General features: G+C 45.9%; 1 protein-coding gene across 19 annotated transcripts in view; it reads right to left on the reverse strand.

Moving 5' to 3' along the window:
* The window catches only part of Atxn7l1 (ataxin 7 like 1), a 235667-nt gene that overhangs the window by 33394 nt on the left and 176255 nt on the right, over positions 1–26018 (reverse strand). For 17 of the 19 annotated variants that reach the window (XR_013435219.1, XR_013435218.1, XR_013435217.1 and 14 more), the window contains 2 exons: positions 20709–20931; positions 330–613 (listed from right to left, as the gene is read on the reverse strand). Coding sequence is in view for 8 of the 19 variants with exons in the window: in XM_040291664.2 (XP_040147598.1) it covers positions 330–613; positions 20709–20931 (507 nt within the window). In the remaining 11 variants the exon portion in view is untranslated. Of the gene's footprint in view, positions 1–329; positions 614–6345; positions 6495–20708; positions 20932–23617; positions 23703–26018 lie in introns of those variants that run through there. The other 2 variants (XR_013435222.1, XR_013435227.1) reach the window with 2 other exon arrangements.

A 26018-nucleotide genomic window follows, 5' to 3' on the forward strand; every position in this document is an offset into this window, starting at 1 on the left:
TTCAACCTGTCAGCATATTTGGCTGCACAGAGCCACCTGCTAAGGAGACCCTCTAAGTCCACAGACTGTAGGTCAGTGCAGAGCATCTCACTCCCGGGGTGGCTGGAATAAGTTCTCCTAAGCAATTAACCAAGCAAAGGGACTTTGCCTGGGAATAAGAGGCAGTTCTCCTTGCACTTTTAGGTGGAGGTCCTGTTTGCAGATAGCTCCATGTCCCCCTTAAAATAAAACAGAGCTGCTTAATTATAAGAACACTCCTTTGGTTACAGATGGGACTCAACTTTAAAGTCTTATATCATGAGCCAGACTCTAATGACACTGACACATACCTGAAAGTCTCCGGTAAGGCTTGTTGCTGTTTTTGGTGCCATTTTGGTGTTTCTTGTCTATTGTGGCTGACAGAATTCCTTTGCCATTTAGGATTTTCTCTGGTGAAGGTGGCACTGACTTGGACATCAAGATGGGCTTAATTAAAGGAGGGGTGGAGACGGCAGAGGAGGAGGTGGAGGAGGAGGTGACTGCAGTAGTGGTTGTAGAGTTCATTTTGACATTGGCACCATCTGCCTTCACTAGGTTAGGAATTTTCTCTAAACTGACTACAGGAACCGGAACGCTGAAAAATAAATGAACAAACATACACAATTGCCTTCTTTGATACATCTGGTCTGCTGAAGAGCTATAGCCGCTTATCATTATCAGAACACTTCCTTATCACTTATTTATACTCCTCCTATAAGCAAGCAGCATGATTCCAGTTTTGATGGGATAGAGATTTGTGCTGTGGAAAGGACCAACAGGGGGTGTGAGCCTGGCACAGTGCCCAGGATAGCATCAGAGCTGACTGATTACCTCCCGTGCTGGCTTGTCCCCATGGATCCTGTGATTCTCCTCTTTCTCAGGTCCTATGTGTGGGTCTCTGAAACAGCACCTTGGGCAGAACAAGGGCATCCGCTGTGAAGCCCAGGCAGAGACACTGTCTGTCCCCTGCAGACAGTGTGCCACAGCTGAATAAGGTTCCCTTCCCCCTGTTCACTAGTCTCCCACCCCAGCCGATCGACCTGACATCTGCTTAGCTCCGGAGAGCTGACAGGATCACACCCCACGGAGGCATGGCTTCAGGCCAGCCCGCCGCACTCCATGCTGTTGGAGGGCTTCTGGATCACTCTCATATCCCGGGGATGGGCTCAAATTGAGTGAGCCGCCATGTACCATTATCCAATATTCCATTTTAGGCAGCTAGTTATGTAAATAGGCAATTCTCAAGGCTGGCAGGTGAGAGGATGAATTTTAAGAAGGCAAGAGCACAAAGGTGTGCATTCACTCTTCAGAATCTGTCACCTTTGCCCCACTTCCCTGCTATTTCTCCTGTGATGGATGTGCATTTGATTTCTGCAGCTCTTTAATGCTGGAGGACCCTGTGTCTGGGGGGCTGTGGAGGACTCTGTCTTGGGGTCTTAAAAGATGAGATGAATAAGCTTTGCTTTGGTCCCTGAACCAGATTCCCTTTCCTCCTGGCAGGAGGGTAGAATGCTAACACTTCAGCTCCCCAATCATCTTTGAGCTGAGAGTGCAGCCGACTTAGCTATTTGAATGCCAAATGATGGAGAATATGGCTTTTACATGCCTGCAGACAATGTAGGGCATGAAAGAGGCTGTTTTTGGCAGGGGAGGAATCCTATCTGTCCACAAAGCTGGCTGGCTCCCTCTTCTCTAAGATACACTCACAGATCATTTCTGCGATCAACGTATTCATGAAATTATTTCAGCAACCCCTGAGCCCCTGTCCCTGTCCCTGACTTAGAAACAGGATCACAGATGTTACAGATCTTTGCCAGTGAGAAGGGCACATAGTGGTGGAACAGACTGTGGCTGGACATTAGGGATTCTCCCTTGGGGCCATGTGACTTCTTGGCCTGGGGAAAGAGTGTGGGACTTAGTCTGTGTGAGGGGAAACTGGAATGGTGGCTTTTAGCAATACTTGGTATAACTGCCAGTTCTGCCCCATATTGGAGTCGTTGATGCACGGCTGCCTGTTTATTTAATGGTGATTCTCTAAGCACTCCCATGTTGCTTGCCAACTGCACCAGAAGCCCTTGAGGAGTGACAGTGCTCAGAAGTTATATACACTCCTCGGTGAAGTTATCACCTGCAATGGTTTGAATGAGTCCTCTAAAGTTCATATGCTAGAAACTCAACCCTCAAATTCACATGTTGATGGTATTTGGAAGTGGTGTCATTGAGAGGTAATTGGAGTCAGATGAAATTGGGAGGATGGGGCTCCCCGACAGGGATTAGTGGCTTTATAATAAGAGGAAAGGAGACCTGAGCCTGTGTACTTCCTTACCCTCATCATGTGATGCCCTCCACAACAAAAAGGCCCTCACCAGATGCTGGCCCCTTAATCTTGGACTTCTGAGCCTCCAGACTATGTAAAACAAATTTCTTTCTTTCCTTCCTTCCCTTGTTTCTTTTATAGTCCTAGGGTTGAACCCAGGGGTGCTCTACCACTGAATTACATCCCCAGCCCTTTTTATTTTTAAGACAGGGTATTAATAAGTTGCTGAGGCTGGCCTCCAACTTGCAATCTTCCTGCCTCAGCTTCCTCTGTTGCTGGGATAATAGGCATGCACCATTGCCACCATGTACCTACCATTTTTCTTTATAAATCCACCCAGTCTGCAGTATTCTGTTACAGCAGCAGAAAACAGACTAAGATAATACTGCATTCCTGATTTTTTCCAAATGATTAAAAATGTGAAGGTGTGTGATATTGTGCAACAGAATTCTTCCAGGCTCATTTTTTTCACTCTATTTTAAAAACACAAGCTACAGAAAGCAGGGTCTCAAAGAGATGTCTGCACACCCATGTTCAGAGCAGCATTATTTGCAACAGCCAGAGGGTGGAAGCAACCCAATGTCCATCAACAGGTTAATGGACAAATAAAATGTAGTACAATTTGGCCTTAAAAAGGAAAGAGATTCTGACTTAGGGATGAACTTTGAGGACAGTGTGCTAAATAAAATAAGCCAGTGACAAAAAGACAAATAATATGTGATTCCACTTCCACAAAGTACCCAGAGTAGTCAAATTCATGGAGATGGGAAATAGAGGTGCGGTTGCCAGGGGTTGAGGGAGAGGAGAATGGGTATAGAGTTTCATTTTTGTTTTTGGTATTGAGGATTGAACCGAGGCGTACCCTACCCCCGAGCTTCATCTGCATCCCTTTCCATTTTTTATTTTAAGACAGGGTCTCCCTAAGCTGTCCAGGCTGGTCTTGAACTTGCCATCCTTCTGCCTCAGCCTCTGGGATTACAGGCATGTGTTACAGCACCCAGCCTAGAGTTTCATTTTTTAAATTAATTAATTATTTCTAATTTGTTATACACGACAGCATCATTGTTATAAGATGAAGAGAATTCTGGAGCTTGGTTACACAGCAATGTGAATGTACTTCACACTACTGAACTGTGCACTAAAAAAGGCTAAGATGGTAAATTTTATGTCACATGCATTTTACCTTAATTTGAAAAATTTAAAAGTACAAACTAAAAGAACTCAAACAAACCAAATTACAAAACTCAATGTAAACCTGAAATACACGTACATATGTGTACGTGTATACACATACATAGAAGAACCTACTCAAAAAGTTTTTTTTAAAAAAATTTTTGTAGTTGTAGATAGACAGAATGCCTTTATTTTATTTATTTACTTTTATGTGGTGCTGAGGATCAAACTCAGTGCCTCACACATGCTAGGCAAGTGCTCTGCCACTGAGCTACAACTCCAGCCCTCAAAAAGTTTTTTTTTTGCTTTTTTTAAAATTTCTCACTCTTGATCAGATCTACTGAGTTTTATCTCCTTAGGACAAAAATAAACCAAACTTCAAATGTTGATACTATTCAGGTGAGCAGGCCTCCGGCACCTGAGCCACCTTCTCCGAAAACACTTCTTTGTGAAGTCATTTTAGTTCAGGAAAGGAAACGAAGACCTTCCCGCTCCAGATTTGACTCTCATTGAATGAGCAGGGATGAGTCCAAAGTTCTCCAGGTTCTGTGAAGCATGCCCTCGTGTAGGCTGAATGCTTATGTCCCTAGCAGACAAAGGTCTGATGCTGGGGACTGAATAATTCACAACAAATGTATAAATTGCCCTTCAAATGCTCACAGTTCAGTTGTGTTTCTCCTCCAGAAAGTCCAGCTCCAGATGTGCTCTGTAAGGCAGCCGCATGAGCGCAGGGGCACTAGGCCCAGACATCTGGATCAGTGCGCCCGTTGACTCATGGCTTAGGTGACACTTCTCTCAACTATGTGTGACTGAGCTTGAACCAGGCCAGCTAAAGTCTGTGACTGAGCTCCTAATTTGAAATTTTTCCCACTACATAACAAGTATGGCCCATTCACTTTCTGTACCGCCAACCCTTCCAGAACTCCAGCTGGACTTCAGTCCCAGTGCCCACATGCAGGATGCAGAGCTCAAGGGAAACAGGAAAGGCTGAAGTGCAGTCCTCTAGGACTGAGGAATGGGAAGTGGGGTGGGGGTGGGATCCAATCAAGAATGTCTTAAAGCATTCTAAAGATCCCGAGAGTCAGGAGGCAGCTAGCTCCATGACAGTAGAGAGAACCAAACATGTCCCCAGATGAATTAGGGGTGGGGGGGGAGATGAAAATCATCTGTATTTGATTGTGCCATGCTCATTTCTCCAGTATAAATTCTAGCCATCATGGAATCAGATGGACTGTCTAAGCAGTCGGTCTCGTCTCTTTAAGGACAAGGACAAAGGAAGAAATGATCATAAGATGGTGCCATACAATATGGAAAACCAGTCCCAGAGATTTGATCTTTTTTAAGGTAAGAGAGCTGGCTGATATAAAAACCTGTTGAGAGCCCCTGCCACCTCACTTCACTTATGTACCAATCCCCTGCATGTGTCTGTAGTCCTGCAGTGGGTAGTGTGGCCATAGGAAGCCACCTGTCATAGTTTAGATTTGGAATGTCCCCCTAAAGCTGCGTGGAAGGCTTGGTCCCCAATGCAGCAATGTTCAAAGGAGCCTTAGAGATGTGATGGATCATGAGCTCTTGAATCTCATCAACCACTGGTGGATTCGTAGCTGACCGAACAACTGGGAGGTGGTGGAAGCTCTCTGATAAGGGACCTAGTAGAAGGGAGTAAGTCCTTGGGGGAATACTTTGGGGACTAGATCTTGTCCCTGGTCCCTTCCATTCTCTCTCTCTGCTTCCTGGCTTCCATGAAGTAAGCAGCGTTGCTCCACCACAATGTTCTGCCTCATTACAGGCCTAGAAATAGCCAGGTGTGGTGGTGCATGCCCCCATCCCAGTGGTTTATGAGGGTGAAGCAGGAGGATCGTGAGTTCAAAGCTACCCTCAGCTAAAGTGAGGTGCTAAGCAACTCAGTGAAACTCTGTCTCTAAATAAAATACAAAATAGGGCTGGGGATGTGGCTCAGTGGTCGAGTGCCCCTCAGTTCAATTCTCAGTATGGAAAAACAAAGAAACAATGGAGCCAGCCAACCATGGACTGAAACCTCTGAAACTGTGATCCAAAACAAATTTTTCCTCCTCTTTTGAGATGATTTTCTCAAGTATTTTATCACAGTAATGGAAAGTTGACTAATATACCACTATCTCAGAATTGCCTTCTGCTTGTTCCCCTGGTCCCATTACTCAGTCTCCTCAATTCCTTGGCAATCGCCTTTGCCAGCCAGGGAAGTGTCCCATTCTTGGGTAGGTAAAGGCTTCTTCTGGATGGCAGTGGAAGCTGAATGGCAGGTTTAATTTTTTTTTTTTCCCATTGGAAAGAGGCCAAAGACTCTGACCCCTGCTTTCACAGGGTGGGCATGGCTCATCTTTTCTATATTCAGTCACACTAACTCAAACACCTCCACGTGGGGTGAGGAGCTGGGAGTGGGTGGTTAGTTGGCAATACTCAGAAGACTGATTAAGCAATGTATTATTCTGTTTGTGTAGGTGATAAACAAGCCAACAGTTACTCCTGAGGTTAGCAAAGTCCCCTGAAATTCCTTCCCCTTCAATCTTAAGGAATGCATTTACATACTGCCTTAGGGCTCACAATTTGCAATCTGTTGCATTGGTCAACTATTGTCCTTCCTTTGAGGAGCAGGGTTTGAAAAGGAAAGAGGAGTCTACTTAGCAAGAACTCTTTCAGGAATCCCAGGGCTGCAGCTAGCTTCCTGTCTACTATACAGGGAGTATTTATCTCCTTGTTATCTCTATTCCTCCAAGGTAGGTCTCTACCTCCATCTCAGTTGGTCCTGGGAAGGGACCCTCCCTCATCCCCCCCCTGCACCATGGGAAGGTGTCTACCTTCTGTGTCTTTTGTCCTGCTTTGGCTGCCCAAATCTTCTTCCTGTGTGCTTGGCCTGTCTGAATTTATCTTTCTAGACCAAGGCAGGTCTTCTGGCTTTAAGAAAAATGGTTCTCTTGGCAGCAAGTAGATTCCCTCCCTGCCCAGTGATGTCTGCAAAAGAGCAGAGGTGGAGAATCATGATGGTGTCATTGCGAGAGCCACCAACGTGCTGCAGGGCCAGCTGCCCTCCTGCCAGCTACGCTTTTCTGGTGAGCAAGATTTATTCTTCTATCATCAACAGATACGCCTTAAGAGAATGGTTCACAAAGTCTTTAGGTTTGCAAAAATTATTGCCAGCCTTTCTCCACTTACCAGAGCAGGGTAAAGATGGATTTGACAGGCAGGAGCGAGAGGACATATGGTATCTGTGCTGTGGGTTACATGTCTGATGAGAGTTCTCAGCTGTCTGATTTCTCCCACCCCTTCCTTCGACAAAGACCCATGTGCCTGTGCCATGGTCTGGCAGGATTTTGAGAATCTCTGATTTACTGGCAGGTCCCTGGGAGAGCCATCTCACTCAGCCTTTTGCCTTCCAAGCAGTGACAGCATTAAGTCATCCCAAACAAAAAGGAATTCACCCTCTTTTAAAATGCTCTTGGAGAAGAAATTCTATTTGGCGCTCTTGGGTGTCTTTTGGGGGTTGCTACTAGAAAATTATTTATATTGAATTTAAATTCTTTAAGTGAAAAAAAAAATACTTGGGGCATTCTGGAAGGTTGGGAGTTGGGCAATCATTAAGAACCAGTGTAAATAACACAGCCATGGAGTCTGCCCTAGTAAGAGAGTTATAATAGGTAGCACATAAATCCAGATGGATAAATAAATGGGATATATATATAATTTTTTTAAACACACATTTTTATATCTGGTAAAATACTGGGAAAACTTTCAGAAACCCTATTTGTAAGTACCTTTAGCAACCAGAGGGCCTGTAAATAAGAAAATCTACTAGGCTAATTTATTATTCTGTGGCTAAGTGTCAGGCCTGGTGGTGAGAGAGGAAGCACAGTGTATAATCTCTCTTGACCTTTGCACGTTTTGGATTCTCTTCCGCAAAACACAACCTCTGTAAACTGGGGAAATGTGGTCAGACTGCACAGCTATTGTGGGGTGAGTGGTCATTGTGGCAGAGGCAGGGTGGGGGAGTGGGGGGTAGGGGTGAGGGGGGAAAGGGGGGTAGGAGTTTGGTGGCCAGGTTCTCTCATTCTCAAACCAGGGGGAGCTTGGCCGGCACCCACCGTTGGCCGGGAAGGGTACAGCATGCAGCATCTTCAATGACAATAATGGGTCAAGGTTTCCTTCCTCACTCAGCAGAGGTGATTAGCTGCTGAGAAGAATGATGTGGAGTTTCCTGCTTAGACAAGTTAGGCATGTATGTGTGTGTCTCTGTGTGTGTACATGTGGGTGGGTGATGAACAAGCTGACTTTGACAATTTGCAAAAATGGCCATAAATGAATGAAATAAAAATCTCGGAGGACAAGTTAGGCTGAATTGAGGGTCAGCAACTTGTCAAAGTTCTAGAAAATCACTGTGGAGGGTGTTGCAAAAGAGATTAGGACAAGAGTTAGCACAGGTTTTGAAATTAGAGAAATTGCCCAGCGCAGTGATGCATGCCTGTAATCCCAGCAGCCTGGGAGGCTGAAGCAGGAGGATTACAAGTTTGAGACCAGCCTCAGCAACATAGCAAGGCCCAAAGCAACTTGTGAGACCCTGTCTCAAAATAAAAAATCAAAAGGGCTGGGGATATGGCTCAGAGGTAAAGTGCCCTTGGGTTCAATCCCTGGTCCTCTCCCTCTGAAAAAAGAGAAATCAGACAAAACTACATTTGAATCCTGTCTTATCTATTGCTGGAAGCATTATGGTAAGAGAGCATGTGACTTCCTGGCTTCAGGACCTCAGCAAGCCCATAGAACTTCTGTGAGAACAAGAAAAAGGAGCAGCAGCTGGCAGAGAGGGTGTGTACTGGCTTTGGCTCCTCCCTCCTCCTTTGGTGGGGTGGTCTCTCATATAGCACAGAGCCCATGCAAGTGGTGCCTCAGGCCTTCATGGTTCTGTGCCTCTGTTTCCTGATCAATAAAATGAAGGTAATGATAACTGAAAAGATTTACATGAGGTAACAGACATGAAGAGCTTGGCACGGTGCCAGGCACACAGCAGAACCTCAACAAAATGTAGTGAGACCAATAGAAGACACAGGGTCACACCATTCACTTTCCCCACTGTCCCTGATACTTTTGGGGTGTACTTCTGGGAAGAAAGGCCATCAGAAACTCTTGTCTTCTTTGTCTTTTCTGACCCACAAAGATGGACGAGGTGGGAGGAGGCAGTGACAGTTGACGGGCAGGTGGCCTCCACTCACCCAGAGAACAGGACTTCTGGAGGTGCAATGAAGAGGAGAAGAGAATGAGGAAGGAGGTCTTTCCAGACCTGATGACCTCTTTCCAGGACTCTTCAGCCAGCTCCACAGTCCTACCTGATGATCCATTACTAGCACTGCCAAGCCTGAGCTAAGTGACTAAAGCACATCTGGAAGGACAGTGGGTGGGATTGCCAGCCTCTTCTCATACAAATGCATTGTCTCCTGCAGCACGGTAGGCCACAGGGGCCTCTGTCACTCTGGGACATCACCCAGAGGAATGACTACACTTGCACCCAGCTGCTCCAGAGGAAGGAGGAGGCCGCAGCACCAGCCTCTCTGCTGGTCTGTTAGTCTCTCCTAGTTTTCTGCTGTTAGGGCTTCCCAAGGCACAGAGCTCAGAAGATCTCGTCTCCACACACACTGGAGAGCAAGAAGTGATAAATGTCCTGATGTTCCTGGGTAGTCCTAGTGCACCAGGACTGTGGGAAAACCAGCAACCTGGAGAAGGTAAAGAAGAAGGAGGAGAATGGAGTCCTGATTCAGGAGGGCATATGATGCTGCACAGTCTGCCTTTGAGACCAACTGTGCTTGTAGTGGTGTGGTCTCAAGGTCAGGAAAGGTTTAAGACAGCCTAGACCAAAACAACAGCTGCTGCTCAGGGTCTTCCCTCATGACTGAGCTGCACACTTCACATGAATGGCCACTGAAATTCACATCAGTGCAGAAATGATATCAGAGCCTTTGAAGGACAGATGTGAGAAGGTAGGGATCAGGAGGCAGGTAGATTCTGCAAAGTATGCTGGTACAGAGTGGGACAGGTTCCTGAGTGCCCTGGTCCCCAGCATTGGACCAGGACAGGCCACACTCCGGAGCAGCACTCCCAGGCCACACTCTGGGCGCACTCCCCTCTGCAGCCACCAGAGGTCATTGGCTCCCACTGTTGCAGCAACAAGCTGTCCTTCTGCAGGGCCTGCCAATAGCCTAGCAGGGTCAGAGTCCTTACTGTCACTCTCAAACCCTGGAGCCAAGGGAGAGATTAGTGACATGGAGAGATAGGATCTTCATCCCCCTGCCAAGGTAGGCTGGGAGCAGCACCTGAGCAGAGACCCTGAGCCCCCATCCCCAGGCTTTTGCCTTTGAAAAGTCCTTATGAGCATGTTGGGAAAAGAGTCAAGGACAGAGTCTCTGGCTGTCTTCAGTGCCCCAGCCTCTGCCAGGGAGCCTGACACCAGCTGCTCTCATTTCCATCAGAGAGGAACGGTCCCAGGAGTACTCCCTTTCCCAGGTGTAACACTCACTCACTCAATTTTTTTCCTCTTCACAATTGGAATCTATTCCCCATTAGGCAGCCCTGCACCTAAACCACTTTTATTCAGAAAAAAGCACATTATTTAAAAAGACATTCAAGAGTTTCGTCTTCATATTGTCCTACTGCAAACTAAAGAAATTATTTTAAAATTATTATTCATTTTTATTTTTTTAGTACTAGGGATTGAACCCAGAGGTACTCCACCACTGAGCTACATTTCCCAGTCTTTTTTATTTTTTATTTTGAGACAGGGTTTTGCTCAGTTGCCGGACTGGCCTATAACTTGTGATCCTCCTGCCTCAGCCTCCTGAGTTGCTGAAATTACAGGAAGCGCCCCCAGCTTCAGGAAATTCTTTTTATATTAAATAACGTTGAGTGAAATAAGTGAGACTCAAAAAGTCAAGGGTCCTATATTTTCTCTCATGTAGAAGCTAGAGAGAAAAAAGGGGGAAAAACCCAATTTGTGATAAAAATAGAAGCAAGACCAATAGAGTAGAGGATGGGGTGGGAGGAGGGAGGAGAAGAGGGAACAGGGTGGGCAATGAAATTGACAAGATTATGATATGGGCATATATGAATCTATCACAATGAATCCCACTATTGTGTATAATTATAATGTATCCATAAAAAAGGAAATACAGAGCTGGCATGCTGGCCCATGTCTGTAATCCCAGCAATATGCTTGGTTGTGGCAGGAGGACTGTCAGTTCAAGGACAGCTTCAGCAACTTAGTGAGACCCTGTCTCAAAATAAAAAGGGCCAGGGATGTGACTCAGTGGTAGAGCACCCCTGGGTTTAGTATTATCAAAAAAGAAAAAGAAAAGAAAAAAAAAAAAGACTCCTGTCTGCATTTTTCTGCATTACCAGTGAAAGTCTTAGCATGGCTTGCCTGACCCTTGTTCAAAATTCCCACCATTAGTTGTAGGGTGCTTGTCTAGCACATGCAAGGTCTTGGGTTCAATCCCCAGCACTGCAAAAAGAATGAAAAGAAAATTCCACTACCAATGTTTATGTTTTTTTGTTTTTTTGTTTTGTTTTGTTTTTGGTAGCAGGGTTTGAACCCAGGGGCTCTTAATCACTGAGCCACATCCCCAACCCCTTTTTGTATTTTATTAGAGACACGGTCTTGCTGAGTTGCCAAGGCTGGCTTTGAACTTGGGATCCTCGTGCCTCAGCCTCTTGAGCTGCTGGGATTACAGGCGTTTGCCACCATACACAGCCGTCTTGCACTCAGCCACCAGTGCAAAGGTGACCATTAAAGGTCGGGGAGGTCAACCTTCACAGCCTGGCCTACTCCACCTCTCCTGTCCAGTCACGTTCTCCTACATCCCTGCTCGACTTCTTTTGGATCCCGGGACCAGGAGCAGGGGCCTAGTTCTGTGCACTGGGGTCTGCGCTTGGTGCCCTCCCCTCTCCTGTGAACATCCCCTCCATCTGTCCACATCCTGAGGAAATACAGCCTTCTCTCATGCTAGCTGTCCCTTCTCAGGTGTTTCTGCTGCACTTACCATGTTCAATGGAGAGGTTTTATTTCTACAGCTACCTACATTGAACAGACTGAGAGCTACCCAAGGATAGGAACTCTGTCCCAGCAGCGTATACAACGTCTAGCATTTAGGAAAGGCTCAATAAATGTTTGATGCAAGAATTAATGTTCTCGACAAAGATTAAATCATATAACATCTTAATAAAGGGACTGGTTCTCCACCAGTGCTTGGAAAGAACAAATGCTTTAGGGGAGGACCAGCCTGCAGCTCTTTCTCTTTCTTGGCAAGAGACAGAGAATGACAAAGGAAAGGCGTGAGTTCATAGTAGGCCCCGCTGAGTGTCCGCGTGTGCTGGACGGTAGGTCATGCTCTCACATGGAATACCATGTTTAATCTCCACCCCAATTTTACAGCTGAGGCATAGAAAAGGCATCCCAGCTCATTCAGTGAAATGAAGGCAGACATGGGGCTCGATCTCAGGTCACTCTAGGAGTGGTGCTCTACATGCAGCCCTGGAAGTCAGAGACCAGGGATGGGGTCTAGCTCTGCTACTGGACTTGGACCAGACACTTCATTTCTTTGGGCCTCTGTTTTCTTAACTTCCTCACAAGGTAATAGATGGGATCAGGGCTATAAAAGTGTCTGAAAATTATAAAGTGCTTTGCAGCCATGAAAGGTCATGGCTACCCATCCTTGTGGCCCATAACCTTCTTTCTCTCTCCTGCCATTTTCCCCTTTCCCAGCTGTCCTCATCTTATTATTCCCTCCGGAGGCCCCTTTTTTTTCTGAGCACTTCTGTGACTTCAGGAGGTCACTGGAGTTGACTCCCAAGGAGCTGTCCATTGTCCTTATCTTTGCTCATCTGCAGACCTGTGCGTGTGTGCACAGCATTTAACATAGCACTTAATGTTTAAGTTCCCCGTCCAGGAAGGGACCTTATCTCCCCACCCTGTGCTTGAATATTCTGGCCTACCTACCTTTCATCCACTCTGGCCCACCTGGCCTTTCTACCTTCTCCCCTGCAGTTCCTAACAAAGGTGCTAGATTTCCATTCTAAAAAGACAAACAATCAGGGTGGAACAGGAAGGGTGGACTGGAGAAGGAGGCCAGGCAGAGGTGGCTGCAGGAATCCTGCTGGAGAATCTAGGGAGGCCAGAGTGGTAGGGCCTGTTGGAGCAGCATTTTGGATCTAGGATTTCACAGCCTGAGGTGACCTCCCATGTTTTCTGGGAGCCATCAATCCTAAGCCAGGTTCTGCCTTCAGTTCACCAGCACCAGCACTCCGTTATCATTTCCCTCTCCTCAAAGCTCTGGAAAGACTTCCAGGGTACCTGGGCTCCCCAGCCCACTTCACTGCTGGAAGACCCACCTTGCATTTCTAAGCATTTTGAGAAGAGCCCTGTCTACCTGGGGAGAGGCAGCCCTCCCCCACTGTGCTGGAGGGCAGGCACGTGGAGTCCAGGGAGCCTGCTGATTTTTCTTTTGCTTTGGCTCATTTTCCTTCTGGAGCAGCCTGCTCTTCTCCTGCATTTTTAATAGCTGAGCATATTTAGCATTCAACACACATGTGCGGGTTGATAAGGCCCAAAGAGAAGGCAATAAGCCATCCAGGGAAAGAAAACCTCCTCCTGCCTGCTCCCTGCCTCCTGTCCACATCTGCCTACCTCAGTGGGTTTGAGTTCCCCATGAGCTCAGCATGCTCGGCCAGGGTGGGAAGTGACAGCAGCTGGGAAAGGTTCCCTGTGCCAGGGCCTGGTCCCAAGCGGAGTGGGAACTCATAAGCAGAGGCTGAAATGCTTATTGCAGCTCAAAAGAGCCAAACAGCCACGATTTTATTTAATTTCCTCCCTCCCTCCCTCCTCCCACCCTCTCTCCCACTTTCCCTCCCACCTTTTTGAAACAGGTCTTGCTATGTCGCCCAGGATGGACTCAAACTCCTGGGCTCAAGCGATCCTCTTGCCTCCAACTCCTAAGTGGAACTACAGGTCATGCCACTGCAACAGGCCCCACGATGCCTTCTTGACTTTCACAGGGGGAACCAATCATCTTGTCCACCTCCCTCTGTCATTATGGACTGTTTATACTGGCCAGGGACTCTCTGGCATCTGGTTCCCTTGGGAGTGGTCCCCTCCAGGGGCAGAACTAGTGGAGAGAGGGGCTATTAGAACCTGGGTGCTGGGTGACCTGCAGAGTAGTGAGGCAGTTCACAGGGGATAAATCTGGTAACATGGAGATAGATACCTTCTCTGTTTTCCCCTTTCTCCTCATGCAGAGTTATTTTTTAACCCAATCCAGATACAAAAGGGAGAAGGAAAGGAAACACAGACTATTTAACCTGGGCAAGAATTCCAGGAGGTCAGCCTGACCTCAGGGGTGGTGCTTTTACTGCTGTCCACGTGAACTTGAGCTACTTGGAAAAGGTGCCCCACGCTTGTTATTAAATGGCACATAAAGGCCACAGAGCCCACGTGGGCAGGCACTGCTTATGTTTTCTTGGCTTGTAAGGATCAATATGGAGCTCAACTGGAGCGATGAAAAGGAACTCTGGCCAGGGAGTCTCTGCATGGCCGGATTGGATTTTTTTTTTTAGATCTGTTCCTACTACAGGCTAATGCAGGAAGGGAGTGAGAGATCTTACCACTTCGTGAGAGCCCCGAGGAGTCCAGTTAATTTATCTCTGAACCCAAGAAATGGAGAGACCCACCTAGGATTCCCCGGATACAGGTTAAGATCTGTGGTGTCAGAGACAGCAGCCACCAGCCACTTGTGGCTACTGAGCACTTACATTGTGGCTGCCATGGACGAGGGAGGAACAGAACTCTAAATTTAATTCATTACAATTTAAAAAGAGATAATTGGTTCTATTATTAGGAAATGTTTAAGTATGTTTGGAACAACTTGCATATGTGAATCTATTTTACAATCTCTAGTTTTTATGAAATCTAACAAGGAAGCAAATATTTCTGATGACAATTTAGTGTCCAAATTGAGATGTGCTGTAAGGGTAAAATACACACAGGATTTCAAAAACAGAATGGGAAAAAAAAAAAAAAAGGAATGTAGCTGAGCATGGTGACGTACACCTGTAATCCCAGTAGTTTGGGAAGCTGAAGCAAGAGGATTGCGAGTTCAAAGCCAGCCTCAGCAACTTTTAGCGAGGCCCTAAGCAACTCAGTGAAACCCTGTCTCTAAATAAAATACAAAAAAGGCTGGAGATGTGGCTCCATGGTTGAGTGCCCCTGAGTTCAATCCCTGGTACCAAAAAAAAAAAAAAAAAAAAAAAAAAAAGAATGTAAACTACTTTACTGTTAGGGGGAAGAAAATATATTGTTAAAAAATTAATTTCACCTGTTTCTTTTCACTTTTTTCCAATGTGGCTGCTAGAAAATGTTCAGTTACACAGGGGGCATGTATTATATTTCCATGGGCCGTGCTCATCTCAACACTGCTAGACAAAAGGCTCACCATCTCCAGAAAATCTTACAATCCCCTTCAATGGTGAGATCTGTTCCTTTCATTTCAGCAAGAGTTGATGGACAGGGATGTGGCTCAATGGCAGTAGGGCGCTGGCCTAGCAGGTGTGAGATCCTGGTTCAATCCCCACATTGCAAAAAAAAAAAAAAAAAAGAAGAAGTTCAAAGTAACAACAACAAAAAAAACCCCACCAACATCAAAACCAACAAGGGCACCATGTTTGCTCAGCTGGTGAGAAGCTAACACATGGCAGACCCTGCAGGTACCGCTGAGCAAGCAGCATGAGGATATTAAATCTATGGCAGGCCACAGAGGGTGTCACAGGTGAGGCAAAAACTATGTGCTTTGGGGCCTGAAAAGAGGATGATAGCCGATCACGTGGCTGGAGGTGGACAGTGAAATGCATAATAAGAATGGTGAAGATTTTGGCCAGGAAAGAAGCAGCAGGACACTATGGAAAGAACACCAGGACCAGGAGCAGTGGTGCACTCCCGCAATCCCAGTTACTTATGGAAGTGGAGGCAGGGGGGTCGCAAGTTTAAGACCAGTCTTGGCAATTTAGCTAGACCCTGTCTTGAAATATAATAATAGCAAAAATAATAATAATAATAATAATGGCTGGGGATGTGGCTCAAGCAGTAGCATGCTCACCTGGCATGTGCGGGGTGCTGGGTTTGATCCTCAGCACCACATAAACATAAAATAAAGACGTTATGTCCACTGAAAACTAAAAAATAAATTTAAAAATTCTCTCTTTAAAAAAAATAATGATATAATAATAAAAAATAATAAAAATATAATAATAATAATAATAAAAAGGGCTGGGGATGTAGGTCATGGATAGAGCATCCCTGGATTTGGCCTATTACTAAAAGCAGACAAACTAAAACCACTAGGCTTAGTTGGCCCTGCAGCCTTGGGCTCTCCTTCCCCTGGTCCTGTTTCCCAGGGCCCTGCCTATGGCCTGCTCTTTTCATGCCACATATCTTCTGGGAGGCCCCACCTGCATCCATGGCTTCAACCCCCCTTTCTACACAGGACTCTGAAATCTGGATTCCACCAATACCTCTCTCCTGACCTCTGGATCCAAACATCTGGATCCATGCCCACTGGACGTCTCCTAGTAGGAATTAATTAAATAATTCACAGTCCACCAACTCTCCAGCTGAACTCATCTCTCCTTTCCTCCCTAGACTCTGGCCCTTATCAGCCTTCTCACTCTGGCCCTTATCAGCCTTCTCTTGAGGAGGCGGCAGGACCAGTCACTTAGTTGTCCAAGCCAAGAACCTCAACATCGTCCACAACTCTTCCTTATATTCCAGTCCTACATATAACCAACCTCCAAATCCTGTGAAGGTTCCTCCTTGCTGCTTCTCCCACTGGCTCATCACCCCTGCCTCGGGCCTGGCTGCCATCACTGGGATTATGCAACAACGTCCTCACTGTTCTTGCCACTTCCTGAGTGGCCCTGAAGCCATCCTTTAGACCGCGGACAGGCTGATCTTACCACAGCTGAAAACGGCCCCTTTAACAGCTCCATGCAGGCTTCAGGTGAAGTCTGAATTCCTGAATTGACCACTGACAGTGAAACTTTGAATTGAAGCCCACCCACTTGGCTTCACATCCTGCCTTTCCCCACGGGCAAACACTCTCCTACCTTCTGTTCCCTTTGCCTGGCTCATCTTTCCTTCTCTATTTTTTTTTTTTGGTGTTACTGGGGATTGAACCCAGGGGTGCTTTACCACTGAGCCACATCCCTAGCCCTTTTCACATGTTATTTAGAGAAGGGTCTTGCTAAGTTGCTTGGGGCCTTGTTAAATTGCTGAGGCTGGCTTTGAACTAGTAGTCCTCCTACCTCAGCCTCCCAAACTGCTGGGATTATAGGCCACATCTGGCCTCCTCTTTATTTTTTGAGACAAGGTTTCACTAAGTTGGCCTGGAACTTGACATCTCCTGCCTCAGCCCCAGTTGCTGAGGTTACAGATGAGCACCACTGTGTTGCCCGGCTCTTCTTTCCCACTGTCTTAATATTTTTTGGTACCAGGGATTGAATTCAGGACACTTGGTCACTTAGTCACATCCGCAGCCCTATTCTGTATTTTATTTAGAGACAGGGTCTCACTGGTTTGCTTAGCACCTCACTATTGCTGAGGCTGGCTTTGAATTTGCAATTTTCCTGCCTCAGCCACCTGAGCCACTTAGAGGCATGTGCCCCAGCACCCGCTTTAGTTTTTTAATTATGGAGAAATAGATAACATAAAATTACCATTCAGATAACCACAGATTACCACTCAAATCCCATTTTATTTTTTAAGCTCCTTACTATAGACATGTTGGACTTTTGATGATTTGATTCATGATTTATTTATTTGTTTATTTTTGGTACTATGGATAAGGGGCGCTTTACCACTGAGCTATATATCTCAAGCGTTTTGTCTTTTATTTTAAGACAGGGTCTCAGTAAGTTGCTAAGGGTCTCACTAAGTTGCCCAGACTGGTCTTGAACCTAAGAACTTCCTGCCTCAGATTCCTAAGTAGCTGGGATTAAAAATGTGTACCACAGCACCTGGCTTGACTTGTGATTTTTTTCACTTTATGATGGTGTGAAAATCATAAGCATTTAGTAGAAACTGTAACTTGTTTTTTGTGGTGCTGGGGAATGGAACCCAGAGCCTGATACATGTTAGGTGTGTGCTCTACTACTGAGCTACATCCCCGGCCCAGAAAATGTACTTTGAATTTTGATCTTTTTCCAGGCTAGCCATGTGAGTATGATATTCTCTTGTGACAGTGGGCAGTGGCAGTGGGCTGCAGCCCCCAGTCAGTCCTGTGATCACAGGGTTAGCATATAAAATAGGCTTTGTATTAGAGGACTTTGTCTGACTATAGGCTAATTATAAGTGGTCCAGCTAAGATAGTCAGCAGGTTAGGTATTAAATGCCTCTTGACTTATGGTATTTTCAACTTACCATTGTAAATTGAAAATTACATAACCCCATCATAAACTGAGGAGCATGTGTACTTGTCCTTCAAATTAAGCTGAAGTGCAACCTCTTCAGAGAAACTTTTTGAGTACTCAGCATGGGTCGGATGTCCTTCTTCTGGGCTACCAATATCAGAGCCCTTATCACATTACACTCTATGTCAGCTTATGTTGCTTCTTGCAGATTCCCTTTGATAGCATCTGTCTTATTTAACTTTGTATTCCCAAGGCTGCTGTATACAGTTGTACAGGTTTTGCACTGCACTGGGATAATTAATCAACTGAAGAAGTCATTAGGGCATGAAGATCATCAGTCCATTGTATACTTGGTACAATGAGACTCACAGCCATTAAGTGACTTGTTCAAGGACGTACAGAAAGTGAGTGGCAGAGGCTGGGCTTGAACGCACTTTCCTGCCCCTAGCTCAGTGCCCATCTTTTCATACTCTATTCTAGGGAGGCCTCTCAGAACTCAGTTCAGACCCTATGAGCTCCAAGTTGCAGTCCCCAAGGCTGCATCTTCCCAGCCTTGGGGACCCCGTCTCTTCCTGACTTACGTTCCTGGCTACAGCAAGTGGAAGGATGACAGCAGGCAGACTGGCATGAGGCCAGCTAGAAGATCAAGGTGGCCTGCGGCCTCTTTGCTGGTGCACCCCGCTGAGCTGTCTTCACTCCCGTTCACCCGCCTGGAGTGACATCAGTGGCCGTTGGCCTTCTCCTCCACCCTAGCTCTGAAGGCTGTTTTCATTTAGAGCCATTTCCCTCCTTGCCATCTCTGGGATCAGCTGGCTCCTTCAGACTCAGTCACGCCTCCTTCTGGTCCTAGCTGGAGGTGCCTTGCCAATGCAGGTCCTAATGTGTGTGAAGTGCAGATGGGGAGTGATCTAACCTTACAGATCTCCCTGAGGTCCGCCTCCTGGGAGAATGCTTTTGAGCGCCATGGGACCCCCCAAGGCAAATTCATTTTATGATCATCTGTGAGCCGGCCATATCTCCTGCTCACTTGTAAGCCCCTTGCCCAGCTTCCTGAGTTTACTTCTCTCAGCTCATTTCTGGGCTTTGCATAATTTTTTTTTTTTTTCAGTGCTGGGGGACTGAATCCAAGGTCTTGCACATGCTAGGCAAATGTTGTACCACTGGGCTACACCACCAGCTTCAAATAAATTATTATTATTATTATTATTATTTTTATCATTCTCCGTTTTCATCTTACTGTGACTCTGAAGAGCCATTTCCCTCACTTATTAGGCAGACTGCAGCGCCCAAGTTATGGGAGCTCTGTCCTTTGGCATGTATGATTAATGAAAATGATAACATTATCCTTAAAGATGTACTGAACATGTACTCTGATCCAGATGTTGTGCTTGCTGCTTTATCAAACTCAGCTCACTTTGTCTTCACAACAGTCTCATGAGGGAAAGCCCCATTTTTCAGGTGAGGACACGGAGGCACAAGACCAAATGACTTGCCCAAAGTCACCTAGCTGAGGTTTGTACACAGGCAGTGACTCTGGAACTTATGCTTACATGGGGACATGCAGCCTGGACGAAGACTCAGCTCTTCCGGGACTGGAGACCTGCTCTGCCTGCATGCTGGCCAGAACTCACAGGCTGTTACTCTCAGACTGGGTCTTCCCTGATCAGCTGCATCCTCCCACAGGACAGGACGCAGACCCAACAAGGCACAGAAAGCAAAGCCAGTCAGGGAGGCCCGGTGAGATGGCAGATGACTCCCTCCTCCACAGCCCCATCTAACCTCTCCAGGCTATCACAAGAGGCTCCTTCATCGATCTGGCATAATTAGCTCTTTTACTAAGTCATCACAATTTTTAGCGTACAGCGACAGACCCATTGATGGATGATTTTATTCCACAGCTTTCCTAGGTACGAAGTGTAATTAACTATCATTAATTAAGGGAACATTGTTTCTCTTTAAAGATGTAAATTAGGCAGACTCCAGGCTGCCCCTTCTTTGCCATGGTGAGGCCTGAAGGCTGAGGCTGGTGGGGGCTGTAATAAGCCAGGCCTGGGCGCTCTCCACATGGCTCTGAGACTCCCCTCCTCCTCCTTTTCAGTTTGGTTTCCTATCTGTCCATTTCACAGGGAAGCAGAACTTTTTGGTAAAGCCCGGGATGAATAACTGAATGGAAAGCCTCTTCTGATTTTTCTCAGTTACCTGTAACTGGTGCTCTCCCTCCCCATCGAAGGGTTGGCCTCCTCTTTGGCTTTGTGCTCTTCTTCCCGTGGGCAGCCCCCAGATACCTGCTACTCCCTAGGAACTGGGAGCCAGGGCTCTGCATGAAGCCTGCCTCTGGGGCTGGGACAGGATCGGGGCCTCTCCCCATGATGGGCAGACTGCCTGTGCTTTTGATTTGCTCATACCAGTGCTTCTCTTCACTGGGGTGGAAAATTGAGAGAGGTAACCATATAACTGAGGAATATTTCCCTGTTACCCTTTGCTTAGACACAACTTGGCTAAGCTTTCAAGAGAAGAAAAATTTCTCCGTCGGGCACGGGCACTTTTAAAGGTTCCCCATTCCCTTTGGAATTTAGGCTTCTCATGCCATTATTCTGGGTTCCCTCCTCAGTCCCCCAGATTCCTTAGACATGAGGCAGGAACAAAGCCAGAGAGTAAACACTGTTTCCCATGGTGACAGGGACAGGCAGTGAGGGCAGACAGCTGCTGGCTGCCAATACCCGACACTCACCATGGTTTATCCCTTGATCCTTTTGCAGAAAAGACTGTGTGCTGTCTGCTGCTGGAGGTAAGTAGATTGTCTTTGGGCGTTTTGAATGGCTTTGAGGTGCTGCTGGCAGAGTTATGGCCGCTGAGACAGGCTTTCGTTTTCACCTGTGCTAGTGATGTCCTGGGGTTGGAGGCTGGAGACGCTGGAGAGGAAGAAGGTCTACACATTGAACCGTGTCTTCTCTCTACAGGGGGAGAAAGGACAGAACTCAGCACAGCATCTCCCATGCTGGTCTCCCGTGCTCGCACACACTCCTGGACACAAGGGGCACAAAGTGGAGCTTTCCTGGTGGGATCCGCAGCCCCTAAGCTTAATTCTGACGACAGCTCACCCTGACGTTGGCTCCTACCCCACCCACTATCAAGGAGTACATTCTGGAATTCTGTATTCAATGGCATGTGCTAAGCGGACCCTGAGGTTCTCTTGGGAGCCATTACCATCCTCCTGTCAAACACTTCCATAGGAGTAGCAGTGTGATGGCTGTATTACCCGACACAGGGGGACAATCAATAGCCTATGTGATCCCCAGACAGCCTTCTTAGAGGTCACAGGTCGCCCAGGGCAGTAGGTAGGGAAAGACTTTCAGAAAAAATGGGAGATTCTCCAACTGACCTTCTGTAGGACATGAAAGTCACAGAGCCCTGCAGGACTGAATGAAAGGTCTTTGAGAGCCAGAAAGCGGCCCAGCATCTGTCCCTTCCTGGGATGCATGGACAGTCTGTTGACATACCCTAGTGGTGGCCTCTTCAGGGTCAACTGAAGTTCAAGGACACTGGAGGATGTTAACACTTGAGGCAGAATCTACAGATGTGGGGTGGACTGCTGCCTGAGGTTCTATAGGAAATAGGAGAGCTCCGGGCAGAGATGCCCCACAGATGCTCTGCCAGCCCTGCCAACCCAACTCAGTAGGCAGGATGAAGACACTGACCTGGACAGCAGGTGTATGAAATCAAGTTCTAGTGTGCACCCACTATGGTGGTCCTTAGCTGTTTCAGGGTTACAGATTTGAGAAAGTTAAGGACCTCAGAAAAATGCACACTTACATATAAGAATCCCAAATTCCAAAACAACAATGGTCCTGAAACTCTAAGTCCTCTCTGACTCTCTTGTGCCCCATATAAAATTAGTGCTCCATGAATATGTGGGGGTTTTGTTTGTTTGTTTGGGGTACTGGGGATTGAACCCAGGGGTAATTTACCACTAGCTATACCCCCATCCCTTTTCATTTTTTTTCTTATTTTGAGATGAGTCTTGCTAAGTGGCTCAGGGCCTCACTGAGTTACTTAGGCTGGCCTCTAATTTGGGATCCTTCTGCCTCAGCCTCCAGTCACTGAGATTATAGGAGTGTGTACACCAGTATGCCTGGCTCAATGAGTAGGTGTTGACTGAAGAAATGAAATTATAATGGATGTCCTGATGGGAAGAACCAGAGATGACAAATCTGTAAATCTGGATTGAATGTGATAAGGAGAAAGGTGAGAAGCAAAGATTGAGGATCACATTCTCCCTCCAGCCCAGAGCTCCTCAGGCTTTTCACCTTGGCAAGATATTTCTAGTTGCTCTTTCCAGACACCTAACCTGGGGGACAAAACCTAACCACTGTGGTCTGTGGGAGGGGAGGGGGGTTGAAGTTTCTGTGTGCTCTTTCTTACCAATTGGCTGCCAGGCTTTCTCAAAGCACAGATTGATTCTAATCTTCTGATGAAATTGTAATTGGGAGGTGTGGGGGTAGCTTTTCGAAGATCATCTAATGGTTTGATATTTGTGCCTGGTCAGTGTTCACACAATGTCTGCATAGAATAACTTTATGGGGTAAATCTTTCTCTACTGATATTAGTAGACCTTGCATACATGTTTAATTCCCAGAAGTCATCCCTGTAGAGATGAAGGCTCCAGCTCCAGTCACCCACAGGGTAGCCTTATGGCCTTGAGTTCACCATGCAACTTTTCTTGGTTTCTTTCTTGGTTTCCATAGCTCAATTATAAACAAAGTGGGTCCCTCAGTGGCTTCTAAGGTCTCTTTCCGTTCCATTACCATAAATACAAGACATGCTTATACCTGCTCCTTCTCTGCTCATCCTCATAACTCCTGCATGTTGTAGCAACAGCACAGGTATGTGCTGTGTAGTGAACAGCACAGGAATGAAGATATTTTACTTGGGCAGTATCTTTCTTGGGAGAATTCATCCTTTGTAAAATTAGAGGCCTTTACAACCCCTTGTAAGACAGGCAGGAAGCAGCCCCCGGCATCTCCACCCTCCTCACAGTTTATTGTCCAAAGGAGACCCAGAGAGGCCAGATGATTGCCAAGGTCAGGGCCAATGGCTACTTGAGGAATGGGACCTTGGGCATAGGCCCAGCTGCCTCTCAGGAAGTCAGGAAATGTTGGTGTACTATGAACAATATTTGAAGCCAGGAAATTAGGAAATGAGGAACTTACAATCACTAAAGGTTAGAACTGGGTCTTAAAAGTCCACTAGTCTAATCTCCTTCCCCATAGAGGAGGCTGTTATTAGTTGCCAGCCCCTAGGGCAAAGCTGGCTGGTGGCAATGCTGGGATTAGAATCAGGTCTCCTTACTTTTAAATGCTTAAGTACTTTTTGCCCTTCAGAAATTTCATGTTAAGCTTTTTTTTTTTTTTTTTTTTTTAATGGTAGAGGTTTCGATTCCAAAATAAAACTTTGATTTTTACCCTACTGCTGAAGATGATTCTATGGTCTTCATTCACTGACTTGCTAGCACTTGCTCAAAGTGGGGGGTAGGGGTATACAAAAACATTACTCAGTAGCCTGAATAACAAAGATAAACTTTAGTTTGCTAAACTAAGGGTTAAAAAGTATACAAGTAAAGCTGGGTGCAGTGGCACACACCTGTATCCCAGCACTTGGGAGGCTGAGGTTGGAAGATCATTTGAGCTTAGGAGTTTGAGACCTTCTTGGAGAACACAGTGAGACCCTGTTTGGAAAAAAAAATGCACGTATGCACAAACATAAACAAACTAAACTACAGAAAGAGTCCCATTAAGGACAAAATGAGTGGTCTAAAACCACTTTCCCAGAGAATTCTGGTTTGTGGTCCTGGTTGACGTCTTCCACTGCTAAACTCATAGAAAAAAAATAAATCAATGACGAACCTTCATTTTTGGTTTCATATTTTAACCTCATAAAACATTAAATTTCCAGTGGAAAGAACAAGTTGAATATGAGAGAATAATCACTGAAGCCTGAAGACAGTCCTTTGCCCTTAATGTAAGTTTTTTGATTGCGTAATATGCCATTTCGTATTGTAGTACATAGTATTGTATTTCCTACTTGTGAAACTGCTCCTTGCTTAGAATGAATTAAATCTATTTTAAGAAATCCCACAAAGAGGTCAGTATTTCTGTCCCCAGAATGGCGGGAACAAGCTTGCCTCCTACTGGTGCAGGTGAGAAAAGCTATGTAAGGATTGAAAACGGTGGAACCCACAGGGTCAGAATGTTGGGACTTCATCCAGGCGATGAGCTGCAACTCAGCTTTTTAAAAAAATCCAGTACTGTGAACCCAGGGCCTCCTGCATTCCACACAAGAACTCTACCACTTCGCTACATCCCCAGCCCGTTTAAAAAATCTTATTTTGAGACAAGGTCTCTCCAAGTGTCTGAGGCTGGTCTCAAACTTGCAATCCTCCCATCTTGGCCTCCTGAGTTGTTGGGATTATAAGTGTGCACCACCACATTTCATTCCAGACCATGAGATAGAAAAACCAGTGCAGCTCAACTTTTGAAAATGGGTAGAACTGAATGGAGTGCGGTGGCACATGCCTGTAATCCCAGTAGCTCAGGAGGCTGAGGCAGGAGCATCATGAGTTCAAAGCCAGCCTCAGCAAAAGCAAGGAGCTAAGCAACTCTGTGAAGACCTGCCTGTAAATGACTTAAGCACAGTTTTGTTTTTGGTAGAGAGGTGGATGGGCAACCAATGGGAGAAAGTGGAGTCTTTATTTCTTGTAAAAGGATATTGCTATGCAGGTGGAATTTCTCTGGGTAAAGATTTCCAGGTTTATATTACAATCATTCTGATACAGGTCCTCACCATGTTGGGCTTAATCATTTCTTTCTGTTTTTGTCAAGAGAATGCCTTAGGGAGAACCCTATGATTTTTCTAATTCCTCTTGCTCTGCCCAGGAAGCATTTATAGGACATTATTTTCCTCACTTACTATAAAACTATTGTATAGACTTAAGTAATTTTAGAGAAAGAAAGCACTTCCCTCTAAAATTTCTCAATCTTTGTTAATGCCCATGGTTGTACTAACAAAACTGTAATCAATTGATATTTTGGACTATTCTTTGTCAACTAAAATTATTCTGTTTACACATCTAATTCCCACATGCTTGCCATTTTAAACAGGTAATAGTCATTAACATGCTGTAGATTATTGAGCTTCTCTCTTACTGTCTGGCACTTAAACACTAATTTATTTATAAAGTGATTTAGGGTTATTTCCTTGAGGTAAGGTATAGCTCCCAATGTGAAAGCTGGAAATAGCTCATAGCTCTTGCTACACATTTCATTCCAGACCATGAGATAGAAAAACCAAAACCAAGAAATTGTGTTATATTGAATATAAGCACCACTCACCTACTGAAGAGAAAACAAAATCACTTTTGGAACACCTGTGCAGTCTTAAGTGTCCAATATATCAATTAACAACCTCGGTGAATGATCTTGTCCCACCCCTTCTTTCCGTTCGCTAATAGTAATAATAATTTACTGAAAGTGTTTTCCATGTGCTAGGCACTCTATCCCACACTTGATTCATTTGCTAGCATTTAAGCCTTACAACTCCTTAAAAGAGGTTCTTTGACTATGTCTAGAGACCAAACTAAGGCTCAGAGATACAATGAGTTGCCCAGAGATACAATGAGTTGCCCAGAGATACAATGAGTTGCACAGAGCTGGAAAACATCAGATCTGGGGATGTCTTCAGAGCCTGTGTCTTAGCTCTGAGCTCTGCTACTTTGAAATTTTGGAAGATGGTGCTGTAGACAGGGAGGGCCTGGAAGGGCCAGCAGGGGACCCCTCCCTCCCCACTGCCTGAGGGCATTCCAGCAGGGCGCCACTGGAGCAGGGAGAAGGAAGAAATACCTTTCAGATATTTAAGCAGTTTCTAGGTGCCAGTCTGCAGCCTCATGCCACTATCTGAGACCTGAATCCCAGAGCTGGGGGTCCCAGGACCAAAGAAATGAAAAACCAAGTCCTTTTTTTTGTTGTTGACATTTTCACCACAGGAA

Source organism: Ictidomys tridecemlineatus, chromosome 2 (genome assembly GCF_052094955.1).
Source record: "Ictidomys tridecemlineatus isolate mIctTri1 chromosome 2, mIctTri1.hap1, whole genome shotgun sequence".
Taxonomy (NCBI): Eukaryota; Metazoa; Chordata; class Mammalia; order Rodentia; family Sciuridae; genus Ictidomys; species Ictidomys tridecemlineatus.